This window comes from Hibiscus syriacus, unplaced genomic scaffold (genome assembly GCF_006381635.1).
Source record: "Hibiscus syriacus cultivar Baekdansim isolate YM2019G1 unplaced genomic scaffold, ASM638163v2 tig00005265_pilon, whole genome shotgun sequence".
Classification (NCBI taxonomy): domain Eukaryota; kingdom Viridiplantae; phylum Streptophyta; class Magnoliopsida; order Malvales; family Malvaceae; genus Hibiscus; species Hibiscus syriacus.
In genome coordinates, this window is record NW_024062050.1 from 321 (window position 1) to 12,927 (window position 12,607).

Sequence of the window (12,607 nt, forward strand, 5' to 3'; positions counted from 1 at the left end):
TTCTAATTTAAAATACAAAAGCTATTAAAAAATTAAATATTAAAAATACTAAAAATTAAAAATTAAATTACTAAAATTAAAAATATATTATTATATTTACCTCGAATTTAGCTCGATTTTTATTTATATAAACATGAATTTGTCTATCATATACAAATTTTATTTTATACATTTGCCTCTATTGTATACAAATTTTATTTTATGTAATTTTATTTTGTATTTTATCATATAAATATTAATAATTTTATTTTCTGGTTCATTCGTCTTGCTTTATTCCTACGTCGTTGGCTCGCCTCCCAAAGTAGAACTCGCCAACTGAAGAAACGGCCGATCGCCCCCTCTTCTGGCTATGGCGGATGCTCAAACTGAAAACACCCTCTCCCTTTCTGAGGTATTCTTTTAGTTTTTACTCTCTGATTTGTTCATTTATTTTGTAAATCAATGGTTTTAGTAGTTTATTTTTTACTCCTTGTAGATAATGCTGATTTCGATCTCCGTTACTTTTTCTTCTGAATTTTTTGGGACTGTTGTTAGATTTTAGTTCAATTGGATTGAAATGAAACGGATCTGACTAAAGAATGCTGCTGGAATTAGAATCATTTGGTAGATAAAGCATATAAGCTTTTTTGAAGTTCTTAAGATGTGGTTTTGATTGAATTTTGATTCTCTATGCCCGGTTGTAGAGTATATTTGACGTCCGATTTTCTTGAACATCATTTTGAAAATATGATAACTTGTTCTTTTTGCCAGTTTTTAACAAATCAACTCAATGAAGTTACTCTGTAATTTTATCTTAAGGTCCTACTAATTTTTGCTTCTCAACATGTTGGTTTGTTGGGGGGCTTCATTCGTGATGTTCATTGAAATTGAACATTTTGATCCAATGTTTGTTGGGTCTTTTACTAGTTATGGTGCTTAAGCAAGCAATAATACTTGGATCGAATGGAATTTATGACCAAAGATTTCGGTGGATTAAGCATCCAATGAAGGGGTTATAGTTCTCACTGGTTCGTGGTCATCTCAATTCACATGGTAGCACAGCATCATAAATGTTCCCATTTATGGACTACATGCAAATTCATTTATTAGCATATTGTGTGAATAATAAGGTTCTTAATTGATTTAGAATAATTAATTGGGCTTTCTATCATCTCCTTCAAGCCTTTTTACTTACAAGTAAATTTAACTAGGATGCAACATTGTTTTCCATGTTCGAGTATTGATAACTTCAATGAAATTCCTATTTCTCATTTATGTAAAACCTTTTGTGTAGTTGAGCTGATACTAAGTTCTCTCATTCTGCGTGTTTGTGCATGTGTAATGAGGGTAATTATTTGACCTTATTATGCCTGAAACTTAATTTATCCTGAATGTTTGGACATTTAGCAATATGCATTGGAGAAAGAGGAGAAACCAGATGTGGCACCAAAACCAGCAGACACAAAAGAGATTGAAAATCCAGAAAATGTTGCCTCTGGCTCTGGGAATGTTGTGACTGAGAAATTGGAGGAGGCTCCTGCTGCTACAGTTGAGGGAAGCATCGAGACCCCTCCTCCTGCTGCTGGGGACAATGGTGAAGGTTCTGCAGCTGATTCGGAGGAAGGTAGCGAACCTGCTGCACAGGAAAACTCAGATGATGCTGAGGAAACCTCTGAGATAAAGGTTACCCCTCTGAACATCTTTTATTATGAACTTCGTATCTGCTGCTTCGAGTTCTTTATGTGTATTAGGAACTCATTTTTACATGTTATTTTGTTTCACTGACATAATCTGGTGCTTTTATGATATCCAGCTTGAGACTGCCCCTGCAGATTTTCGCTTCCCAACTACAAATCAAACAAGGCATTGCTTCACAAGATACATCGAGTACCATCGGTGAGTTAAAATATGCTTATCAATCATTTTGTATCTTATAATGTTATAAAGGTTTGTTTCTTCTGACAATGCTTTTTGACATGTTTTTATCTTTCCGTTCTATACAGTTGTGTAGCCGCAAAAGGAGAGGATGCTCCTGACTGTGATAAATTTGCCAAGTATTATCGTGCACTGTGTCCTGGAGAATGGGTGTGTATTTTCTCTATAATAATAATACAATCCTCTTCTTCATAGTCAATTGCATAATTGCTTTAACTGTTATTGTGTGGATTCTTTTGTCCCTCTTGTTACATGCATAAATCAGGAAATGCCTTATGAACCCCATCATTTTGAGTGGGATTGCTAAATATGTTAAATTATTAGTTACATATGATATGATGTTGGACTGTCGAAGATAAGTTGGATGAATTAGTTCTGTTACTTTTACAGTGTATTTTCTCTACCATGATCAATGAACTAAACTGTATTTGTCCCAAAAATAGACCAAATTTGCATATTGTATTAAATAGCTTCAACTACTCTAGCTACTTGGGCTCAAGTTGGTGGATACTTAGGTTTGTTTCTTCGGCATCTAGCCGAGCTCAAACCTTTCAGCTACTCGAATAACGAGTCAAGCTGAGTTCAAGTATTTAAATATCTGATTCGAATCAAGCTCGAGTTTAGTAAATTATGAGCTGAGCTCTAATATGGAAATCATTGTGTTCAAGTTTAAGTTGAGCTTTGAGCCTCGGCTCTGGCATTAAATCGGCTTGACTCTGCTCAATTACAAAGGAGGTCCTTAGGATCTCTGACTGTCCATTGTCAGTTGGTCCAGAGATTTTTGTTCGAGTCTTATCAAAAAAAGAGATTTTTGTTTGAACCTAACATGAAGAATCAAAATAAAACCTAACACAGGAGATTATGACTTTGCAAGAGGCTGTAATGATATATTTGCTCTTGCCAATGCCACTTCATTTTATTAAGAAGGTATTTTCTTGGACGGGGAAAAGAGATTATGCTCTGATTAATCCATTCGTCCAGCTCCAGCATAAACTATTTGAGTGAGTATAAGTATGTTCCAGATTATGAGGCTTGTATTAGTATATTCTGTCATCATATGTTGCAATGTTGGTTAATTGGTTTATTTACCATTTGTGGACTCTTTAAGTTAATAGTGGCCCTCTTTTTTTTTTCTTTTTTTTTTTGTTTCTCAGATAGACCGATGGAATGAGCAAAGGGAGAATGGTACTTTTCCAGGTCCTTTGTAGATGGTACCCCATGACTATCATAAAACCCTCGTGGCTTTTCTTCTGTTGTATCAACTGTTAACCACAGATTTATTTCTTGGCTGAAAACATATTTTTTTTCCTGGAAAATATCCTATTTGGAAAGGATGAGTCAATATAAATTGGGCGTGTACCTAGCTAGACTATATGGATGGATGACACAATTGTGTTTTTGATCAAAGGAATTTACTGCACATCGGTTTCCCATGCTGGAACCATGTTCTATTTCGTTTCTTGTTCTTTTTCTTTTTTAAACTGGTGCACTTATCATCAGTTCCAGCCTTTCAGGTTAGCAAGGTAAACCATGCGAATATAAAGAATTTGAGAAAAGCTTCTATGACTGTACTTCAGACCAACCACAGTCCTTTAAAACATGGAATTTTTCATTCCACAGGGTTTACTAATAATATATCTTATAGGATGGAGCCCCAACTGTGAAAGCCATCACTCTTAAAAAAGGCAATAACAGTGGTGTTTCAAAGTCGACGTAAAGCAGGTTTCGGATAAAACCCACGTGTGTTTAGAGGTCTGAAACTGTAAATGAGCGTTGAATTCTGAGAATAATCTGGGAGACAAAATAGATGGGATTGGTTGAAGGCATAACGTCTGTAACTTTGAGACGTTGCCACGGAGGAAACAACAAAACATGAGAACTGAAAGTTAAAGTTTAACTTGAAGATTAACACTGTTGCGCAATGAAGAATTAGCACTTCAACCATCAAAGCCATGACTACAATTCTTGCACTTCTTAAAAAGGATCAGGACCGGTGCTTTTCATGTGTATTTTTTGCGCTTCACCAAATCCTCACCAAAATGCAAACTATTCCGAAATCCACGAACACGACAGAAACGCTGAAATCATCTCATTCGCCTCTCTTTATGTTCAGCTAACAATAACATCTCTTAGGAGATTCGTATATCAAAAAAGATAATCTTAAGAAAATTAAGTGACCAAGTTGTTATGACACATTGATACCGTGCAGATCATACCAATTTATCAAACAAAGACCCATATTTAGCTTCAAGGGCTAAAACGTCTGTCTAATTAAAAAGGGTATAACAGCAACAGAGGTTCCACCCCAAAATGAATGAAATCTTAAGAAAACATGATAGCAAATAAGGGAGATGAAATAATTAAGCCCTTTCACCACGAATCCTCCTGGCAAGTTGAATGTCCTTGGGCATGATTGTAACACGTTTAGCATGAATGGCGCATAGGTTGGTATCTTCAAACAATCCAACCAGGTACGCCTCTGCTGCCTCTTGCAACGCCAATACAGCATGGCTCTGGAACCGCAGATCTGTCTGCAAGCCACAAAAAATGATCCAACGTAAAATTCAACCATTAATCTTAATCATAAAAACAAACTTTTTCTTCCCTTATCAACTCAATTCTAATGTCAATTACCTTAAAGTCCTGCGCAATTTCACGAACAAGCCTTTGGAATGGCAGTTTCCTGATGAGAAGTTCAGTGCTTTTCTGGTACTTACGTATTTCACTGCATCCAACGTAAATTCCTAAACAAATCCGTGCCAACAACAATAAGAAAACAAAGACGGAAAAAAGAACACCATCTGATAACTAACCGCAGAGCTACAGTTCCAGGACGATATCGGTGAGGCTTCTTCACGCCTCCCGTCGTCGGTGCCGACTTGCGAGCAGCCTGAGAAACACAAAATGATTTTTCAACTAAAAGACTTTTAATCTGTTCTGAGCCGAAAATCGAATGATGTTATTAAAGACCATACGAAGGGATCACTGAAAGATGTTGAATCACCGATAAATCCACATTTTAATTATATTACAGAAATATTAGTATAAATAGATGAAGATACCCTAGAGATGGAATATGTTGTTTGTTAAACCATTTGCTGCGGCTATTTTCTCCCTATATTCAATGTTACTTGCTGAAACGTTTCTTATCTATTTATCTTGTTCTCCTTTCTCTATTTCTTCTACTATTGTAACTAAAAATTACAGGAAGGTTCGATACATAATCCAAAAGAAGGAACAAATGAATTCGAGGTAAAATAACAAAATCGAATAATTGAAAAGGAAAGAAAACCTTAGTTGCCAGCTGCTTCCTTGGAGCCTTGCCGCCGGTAGACTTACGAGCAGTTTGCTTCGTACGGGCCATCTATATTGACCATTTCAAATCAAATAATAATAAAATTAGCAAACAGAAAGAAAAAAACAACTCTAAAATTTCATAAAACTTCAAAGAAAATAGATATAATTAAGACTATGCTTACCTCAGAAAAGAAAAAAGGTTCGAGAAAACGAAATCTAGTAAGTTTTAGAGAGAAGGGTGGATGACACGACTCGGAAACTTGAAGGCAAGAATCTTAAATGGGGGAGAATTAGAAATAGTAAAAGTATTTATAGGCAAGGGATGTAGACCAAGAAAGAAAACGTGACACATTCAAAATCCGACGACTAAAAGTTCTTTGTGCTGTGTTTCTTTGAGCCCCTGTGAACGGCCTAGATCTCAATTCAAAGATAGTCTCCTGGATCAACGCGGAGAGATACTCGCCTCCTATTGGTACACGAAGTTTAACTTCCGCTTTGTCGCGCCGACATCCTTCTACGACGCCGTTCTCAGCCGCTAACCGGGAAAAAAAACAAAAATTGGCAGTGGAAACGACGCCGTCGGGATCTGTTATATAAAACCGATTCAAGCGACACAGATGAACACGTGTTAAGATATGTTTGGGTATTTCAATCTTTTCTGCGAGTAAAGAAGATGGGAGTAATTTTATGTTAGACTTAAATTTAGAAAAGAAAAGATAGAAATAGACCAAATTTATCGTTAATACAACATGATAGTAATTTTCACCTAGGAAAAATACCAATAGACCGTCTCATGTTATAGAAACTAAGGGTTGAGGGGAAATGCATGGCATTATAGCGTTGTTAATATGATTCACCCGAATATTTTAGTTGGAGGGAAAGATAGTTCAAAGTTGATGCATACGTTATATATCAATTTGATCGATTTCACATAAATCAAAGCATATATCATCTTGAATATTATGTAGGGCAAAGACATCCTTCTCAAACACATCTTTCAAAAAACACAATTGAGAAAAGACACATTTGTCCTACATGATAGAAATGAGTACTATTTCCATAAATAATCTTTGAAGGGTGTCATTTTGATTAAAAAAATGGTATATATTGGTAAAAAAAAAGCAGAAAACATTAACTTTGCAAAAAAAAAAAACATGTTCTTGATGAATTATATGGGGCAAAACTTGGTCGGGGTTGAGATAATATTGTAGCTAGCTACAAACAAATAGTAGTACACTAATGATGTTCTCTAAAGCAACCTGACCTGATCTCTGTATTGCAGGCATTACAATGGTTAATCGCTTAGAAACTAGCATAGAAATGAGAATTGACAATAGGCCAAGCTAGTTATTGGACACCACAAGAACACGTTCTATTTTGTTCAACGTGATAGCAATTAGATGATGAAGGCAAGAAGATCAGACGATCCTTCGTCTTATTATTTAGCTGATTCAGCAGCCTCCGCAACTTTTACATCTCTGGGGCATTGAGATACATAAGGTTGAGCTGCAAGAACAGAAGCCGCAACCCAAGATCAACAATAGATGCAGATAATTTATATCACAAATTAAAGAGCTCAAACTGTAGAAACAAGATAAGGAGATCAAGGCCCTGGTGTCATGTATGAATCAAATTCTACCTTCAAAATCTATGCAGTGAATTTCTCAAGTGTATATAGATCAAACACAAAAATGTCAACTCTGAGCTGAAATGTATAATTCAAAAGATCCAATTCAAGCACAGTCAACCACAATGCTTCTATAGCTCCTACAAAGTCCAAGACTTAGAAAACAAATTTCTATGGTCATGAATCATAACACCTCCGTGATGTTTATAAAAAGCATCAGAAAACAATAACTTTCCCCTGAACCTGTTCTATGAGGAAAAGGGAGAATAATTAACTATCCTGGACAAGCAGTGGTAAGCACCTAAGATAGAATGCTCTATCCGCGAAAGATTAATCAAAACTTCAGAGAAAAAAAAGTGAAGCAAGGAATAAATATTACCCTTGAAGTCAGTCAAATCAGGAACAACATAGTTTGGCAACTTCTCCTGCATCACAACATATCCGCCTACAGCATATTTTTCGGTTATAGTCCAAACAAAACCTCAAAGATACAGTCGCAATTCAAGCAATTACATTTCAATGTTCACGTGACAGTCCAAAATTTAAGGACAAATGAGACAATAGTTAATTAAAATTGACATATTTAATTTTATTTTAATTAGTCATGATTCTAAAAAAAATAAGTCTCAACAATTAATATTCTTACAATTTATACCATCTTCTAACTTATTTTATATTAAACAGCGATGTAAATAAATATTCAAGCAATTACATTTCAAGCTCGACTCGAACTCGAAAGATAATATTAAAACTCGACTCGAACTCGAAAAGGCTCGAACTCAAAAAAAATTCAAGAGCTCGATTGAAGCTTGAGACTCGAGCTCGATTGAAGCTCGATTTTGAGCTCGATTCAAGCTCAAACTCGATTAAAGCTAGAACTCAAACTCGAATTTGATCCTACAAAAATCTTATATTACATTTAAAATATATAAATAATTTTCCCTTTAATCAACCATTACCAATACATTATAATATGAATGTATGAACTATAAAAAATCTAAAAAATAAAAAATACAATCACAAGAAATTTAGGATAATTAATATAAGTTTTGAAGTTTTTTTATAATAATTATTAGTATTATTATCACTCATGTTTATTATATTAGTATTAGTATAATTAATATAAATTTAGGATAATTAATATTAGTATTTATTTATGAGCCATATAACATCATTTTGCATAATTTGTATGTTACCTTCATGTCATAACTTAAACCCTAACACATAAACTCTAAATCCTAACACATAAACCCTAAACTCTAAACTTTAAACCTTAAATCCTATCACATAAACTCTAAATCCTAAACCCTAAACCTTATCACATAATTAGTTATGAGGTAAGTACAATATAGTATCTTGATATTAAATACTCAAACCCTTGATATTTATGATATTTGAACCCAAAACCTCAAAATATAACAACAATTTAAAAAAATTAGTTATTACAAATATTATCATTAGAAATATATTAAATATTTGTCATTAGATAAATAATTTTTTTTATCAATTTAAAATAAATATAAGAATATTTATTCAAAAATGATTTTTAACCATTTTCAATTCAATAATATTTATTCATTAATAATGTATTTTTAATATATTTTTAATAATGTAATTTTAAAAAATATAAAATTATAATATAATATTTTTTCGAGCTGCTCACGAGTTTTTCGAGTCGAATATCGAGTAGTTCGTTTCGGCTCGTTAAGAAATCGAGTCGAGTCCATTCAATCTGAGTATTTATCGAGCCAAGATCGAATCGATCTCGAATAGCTCACGATCTGTCTAGTCTCATTTACATGCCTAAGATTTCCACAAACGTCATGGAAAAGCTATAGCTAGATTCCATAGGAGCATTAGCAGTCAAAAACATATATGACATGTGGGACCCATCTCTGACATGAAAACGACTTGGAGGAGCCAAAGTCGCAGCAGCTTTTGACACTTTTGGTCTGTCTCTTTCCCACCCAAAACACCACATGCTTCATGCCCTTGCCACCACAGCTGGACACTAGTTCACCTCTTTCTATCACCTTATTAATCATTAACTGCAATCGATCATTTTTAACCATAACTTGATGTTTTGGGTTTTCAAGTTTAATTGCAATGGATATAAAAGTCTGGTTACACTCTTGCCATTCAACATTGTTAGCTCTAGGCCGGGATCTACTTTTTACCAACCACATGGGCAGATGGGGCGCCCACCATAAACGGGAAAAACAAAAGTTAAAAGACATCACACTAAAGCGCTTCTCCTTTGTCTATACCTACGAGGTTGCCATCCTTAAATGGGATACAGCTTTTGCATTTTAGCTATGCCCCCATTGCCAGCTTAAAAAAATCACAATTACTTTGAAAAACAGATGTATAAGCTTCGGGTTTTGCAGTCAAATCTGCGGCTGGCACACGAATGAAAACAAAGGGAACTGCTTGGTAGAACCATCGAATATGGACATTCAACGGCCGGCCTTTGTGGAGCTGCCATTTCAATTTTCAAACAGCTTTCGATTAGTGAAAATTTTGATTCCGAAACAAAGCAGAATTATGATGCATATAGCTACGACCATATTTTGAGATACCAACTTTCTCTTGCTACCATATTATATAAATTTTACAGCAGGCTTTCGCTAATTTCCATTGCTGAAGCATAAACTAATCAACATATATAAATTACAAAACTTTAGCTAGTTTATTCCTTCAGAGCAAAAATTTTAAGAGCTTTATGATTTTGGGTGACTTCATTGATTTTACTGTCTCGCGAAGTACCATTGAAGTGTAGGGGCTTGATCAACTGAGAGGAAATTATAAGGTTCCTCGGGTGTAAACACACATTGCTCTTCCACTTTCACCAACTGTGGTTGGTATTTATTACCCAGAATCGTACTCGTCTCAAATGGTAGAAACCAGTGATGATTCGATGAACCCGAAGATGAGCAATATCCATTGATCTGAAAGGAAGAAGAAGATGATGGTGATATCAACATTTGAGCATTTCCACTCCTTTCTTCTTTGACAATTCCATTGGAATCATCATCATTTTCACAGGAACCATGGTCTTTGATTTGCTGTGAAAATTTTGAAGAATCTTCTTTAACCGACTGGCTGCTGCTTTCTGAATTCTCTTCTTTAAGCTTAGCTTTCAGTTCCGTCAACTGCAATTTATCATCCAAAATATCATATTAAACTTCAAGAATTTCAACTGGCTGAAAAGATGGGATTTTAGGGAATGATTTTATACCTCTGAAGCTAAAGCTTGTTTCTCTTGTTCACGTTTGTCGTAATCAAGCTTGAGAACATCATATTTGGATTTAAGGACAACGTACTCTTTCTCCAACTGTTTGGTCTTCCAACGGGCACGGCGATTTTGGAACCAAATAGCAACTTGCCTTGTCTGAAGCCCTAATTCTTCAGCTAATCTCAACTTTCTCTCTGGGTCTAACTTGTTTTCCAACTCGAAATTCTTCTCCAAGGCCTTAACTTGATTGACGGATAATCGCCTTTTCTTCTCAGTAGCTTGATCAACTTCTTCTAACCTATCTTCTTCCTCTAAATCATCCAACAGTGCCTGGAAATCCCTGCTGTAAATTTGCTTCCTCTTTGAATTCATCTCCTCTGCATAATCATCAATTTTAACTCGGTAACATGTTCCGCATATATGTAAAAACTATTTGCATTTCTAGAGAGAAAAAAATGTATGAATGTAGATAAAGTAATGATTGAATTTTGCATGTACCTTTTGGTGGGACGATGAAATTCAAAGCATCCTGGGAACCTGAAGAACTGGTCTGCTTCATGATTTGATCGAAAAGCAAGAACCTAAGCTGATCTTTTTCTAAGGAACTCTGTTTTTGGTCTGCTAATCTGACAACAATTCTTTCTTTCAATGCTTCAACTATTTGGAATAAATAATGAAGGTAAAATCATTGGTCTGTCAAGATTTTATGGAGAATTGTAATGATAAAGTTTCAGAATAACAATAAAAATAAAACTCTCATCTGAATCAAAGTTAAACTGCAATATTCGGAGACAGTGAGTTGTGAGAGGAGCATGCTTCATTGGGAGTCGTTATATAAAGACTTTAAGCTGATGTGAACTACTGTAGCGATTTGAAATTTGTTTTTCTTAATTATTATTTTGTTTTTAAAAAAAAAAACGTTCGATTTTACTTGTTCTTATGGTCATTTTAGTTTTTATGGATAAATCACCCATGTAGTCACTCAGTTTTTACATACTTTTATTTTGGTCGTTTAAATAAAAAAAATTACAAATTTGTCAACACATTAGACAATGTTTTTGCTTTAGCCACTCAAATTTTATTTTAATTTTAGTATCCCCTTTAAATTTTATTTTATCTATTTTTATTTTAGTCATTTGCTTTAGATTTCATAATCAATTTAGTCACTCACTTTAAATTGAATATAACATGAGTCTTATATGGATTTTTCATCCTAGTAAATAATTTAAATATTTTTAGAGACAATAATTAAAATGATCTCATAGAAATTGACTTGATCTATTATTATTTTTCGATTGATTGAGTTGCTCGAGGACTATTGCCCTTTGGTTGGTAAAAAAATCAAACATTTGTCTAATAAATTCTAACCATATGTACCTTGGATCGGTGGTGTTTAAATACAGGGACGGACACACACATCTATGTCAGGGGTGTCAATCTAAGAAATTGTATAAAAACTTTAAAGATACGAAATTATAAAATCTTAAGACTACAAAATTCATATAAAATATAAAAAATATATCTGAAATGTAAAAGGATTTAAAATTTCTAGGGGTGCGACCACACCCTAATACCCCACGATCCTTTCATGTTGAAATAAATCCGATGGTTATTTTGAATTGTTGTTAAAGATATTCGTATTGAACTTTGGTGCTGGAATTGATTCTCTCTTTTAAAGTTATAAAATACCCAAAATGATAACTGAGATCCAAGTATATTCGAAGATGACCTTAAACCAAGCATAATCACCATGGCTCTTGTACGAAGGAATTGGATAGCTATGCCTCTTATAAAGCAAGTACTTTTATTGTTTGATAATATATCTCATTAGAATGTTAATAAAGGTTTCATGTTATAACCGTAGAAATTTAAAAAAATTGAGATATAATTAAGAATCATATATTTTTTGGTTGCAGGGAGAAAAGGAATAATTAATGCATAGAAAAGCCTCTAGGGAACGAAGTGCCCCTAGCGTCCGCTTCAAGGAGTGGGAGAGCCTCCGGAGGTGGAGAATCGAATATGACCAATACCTCTTTAAGAACACAACCCATTTTTGAAAAAGCATCCGCACAAAAGTTTTCTTCGCGATAGGTATGCCGAAATGACAGATTCCAATTACGATCTTTAATGCTTCGAATATCCTCAATAATAGTGTCCAACGGATAAGGGGATATGCCATCGGTGTTGATAAGTTGAAGAACAACCTTAGCGTCAATTTCACAAACGATATTGTCGTAACCATAATTCTAAGCAATCAACCCTGTTCGAATGACATACAATTCTACTGTTACACTTGAACAAACTCCCAGGTGCTCAGCAAAGCCAAGTATCCATTCTCCTATTTCGTTTCTCAGAATACCCCCGGCTCTTGTAATTTCCAGGCTTGACTTGCACCGTCCGTATTAAATTTCAGAGAACCACTTCGAGGTGGCGACCATGCAACCAGGACCTGTGGCTTCAAGATACTATCACACCTACAATTCGCCCTCAAGACCTCTTCAATGGGGACATTAATTTTATGCCAAAGACCTTTC

General features: G+C 34.6%; 3 protein-coding genes across 3 annotated transcripts; 1 reads left to right on the forward strand and 2 right to left on the reverse strand.

Annotated features, from left to right (window-relative positions):
- The first annotated feature begins 274 nt into the window (after positions 1–274).
- LOC120198997 (cytochrome c oxidase subunit 6b-1-like) lies at positions 275–3,344 on the forward strand. Its single transcript, XM_039200222.1, has 5 exons — positions 275–391; positions 1,387–1,662; positions 1,793–1,875; positions 1,983–2,064; positions 3,069–3,344. Exons 1-5 carry the CDS (start codon positions 350–352, stop codon positions 3,120–3,122), a joined length of 537 nt encoding a protein of 178 aa, XP_039056153.1. The 5' UTR covers positions 275–349; the 3' UTR covers positions 3,123–3,344.
- Positions 3,345–4,133: 789 nt separating this feature from the next.
- LOC120198999 (histone H3.3) lies at positions 4,134–5,494 on the reverse strand. Its single transcript, XM_039200224.1, has 5 exons — positions 5,394–5,494; positions 5,207–5,278; positions 4,728–4,804; positions 4,549–4,639; positions 4,134–4,445 (listed from the first exon to the last, which is right to left on the reverse strand). Exons 2-5 carry the CDS (start codon positions 5,276–5,278, stop codon positions 4,275–4,277), a joined length of 411 nt encoding a protein of 136 aa, XP_039056155.1. The 5' UTR covers positions 5,394–5,494; the 3' UTR covers positions 4,134–4,274.
- Positions 5,495–9,518: 4,024 nt separating this feature from the next.
- LOC120198998 (homeobox-leucine zipper protein ATHB-6-like) lies at positions 9,519–10,684 on the reverse strand. Its single transcript, XM_039200223.1, has 3 exons — positions 10,572–10,684; positions 10,077–10,450; positions 9,519–9,990 (listed from the first exon to the last, which is right to left on the reverse strand). Exons 1-3 carry the CDS (start codon positions 10,630–10,632, stop codon positions 9,586–9,588), a joined length of 840 nt encoding a protein of 279 aa, XP_039056154.1. The 5' UTR covers positions 10,633–10,684; the 3' UTR covers positions 9,519–9,585.
- Between the last annotated feature and the right edge of the window lie 1,923 nt (positions 10,685–12,607).

What these genes read in the sequence shown, in the direction of transcription:
- LOC120198997 (XM_039200222.1), top strand. Translation starts at nt 350, where the DNA reads ATGGCGGATGCTCAAACTGAAAACACCCTCTCCCTTTCTGAG. An exon ending in ACACCCTCTCCCTTTCTGAG is followed by an intron (nt 392 to 1,386) that starts GTATTCTTTTAG and finishes TTGGACATTTAG; the next exon opens with CAATATGCATTGGAGAAAGA. An exon ending in AGATACATCGAGTACCATCG is followed by an intron (nt 1,876 to 1,982) that starts GTGAGTTAAAAT and finishes CGTTCTATACAG; the next exon opens with TTGTGTAGCCGCAAAAGGAG.
- LOC120198998 (XM_039200223.1), bottom strand. Translation starts at nt 10,632, where the DNA reads ATGAAGCAGACCAGTTCTTCAGGTTCCCAGGATGCTTTGAATTTCATC. An exon ending in TTTCATCGTCCCACCAAAAG is followed by an intron (nt 10,451 to 10,571) that starts GTACATGCAAAA and finishes ATGATTATGCAG; the next exon opens with AGGAGATGAATTCAAAGAGG. An exon ending in AACAAGCTTTAGCTTCAGAG is followed by an intron (nt 9,991 to 10,076) that starts GTATAAAATCAT and finishes GATAAATTGCAG; the next exon opens with TTGACGGAACTGAAAGCTAA.
- LOC120198999 (XM_039200224.1), bottom strand. Translation starts at nt 5,278, where the DNA reads ATGGCCCGTACGAAGCAAACTGCTCGTAAGTCTACCGGCGGCAAGGCT. An exon ending in GGAAGCAGCTGGCAACTAAG is followed by an intron (nt 4,805 to 5,206) that starts GTTTTCTTTCCT and finishes TGTGTTTCTCAG; the next exon opens with GCTGCTCGCAAGTCGGCACC. An exon ending in AAATTGCGCAGGACTTTAAG is followed by an intron (nt 4,446 to 4,548) that starts GTAATTGACATT and finishes TGTGGCTTGCAG; the next exon opens with ACAGATCTGCGGTTCCAGAG.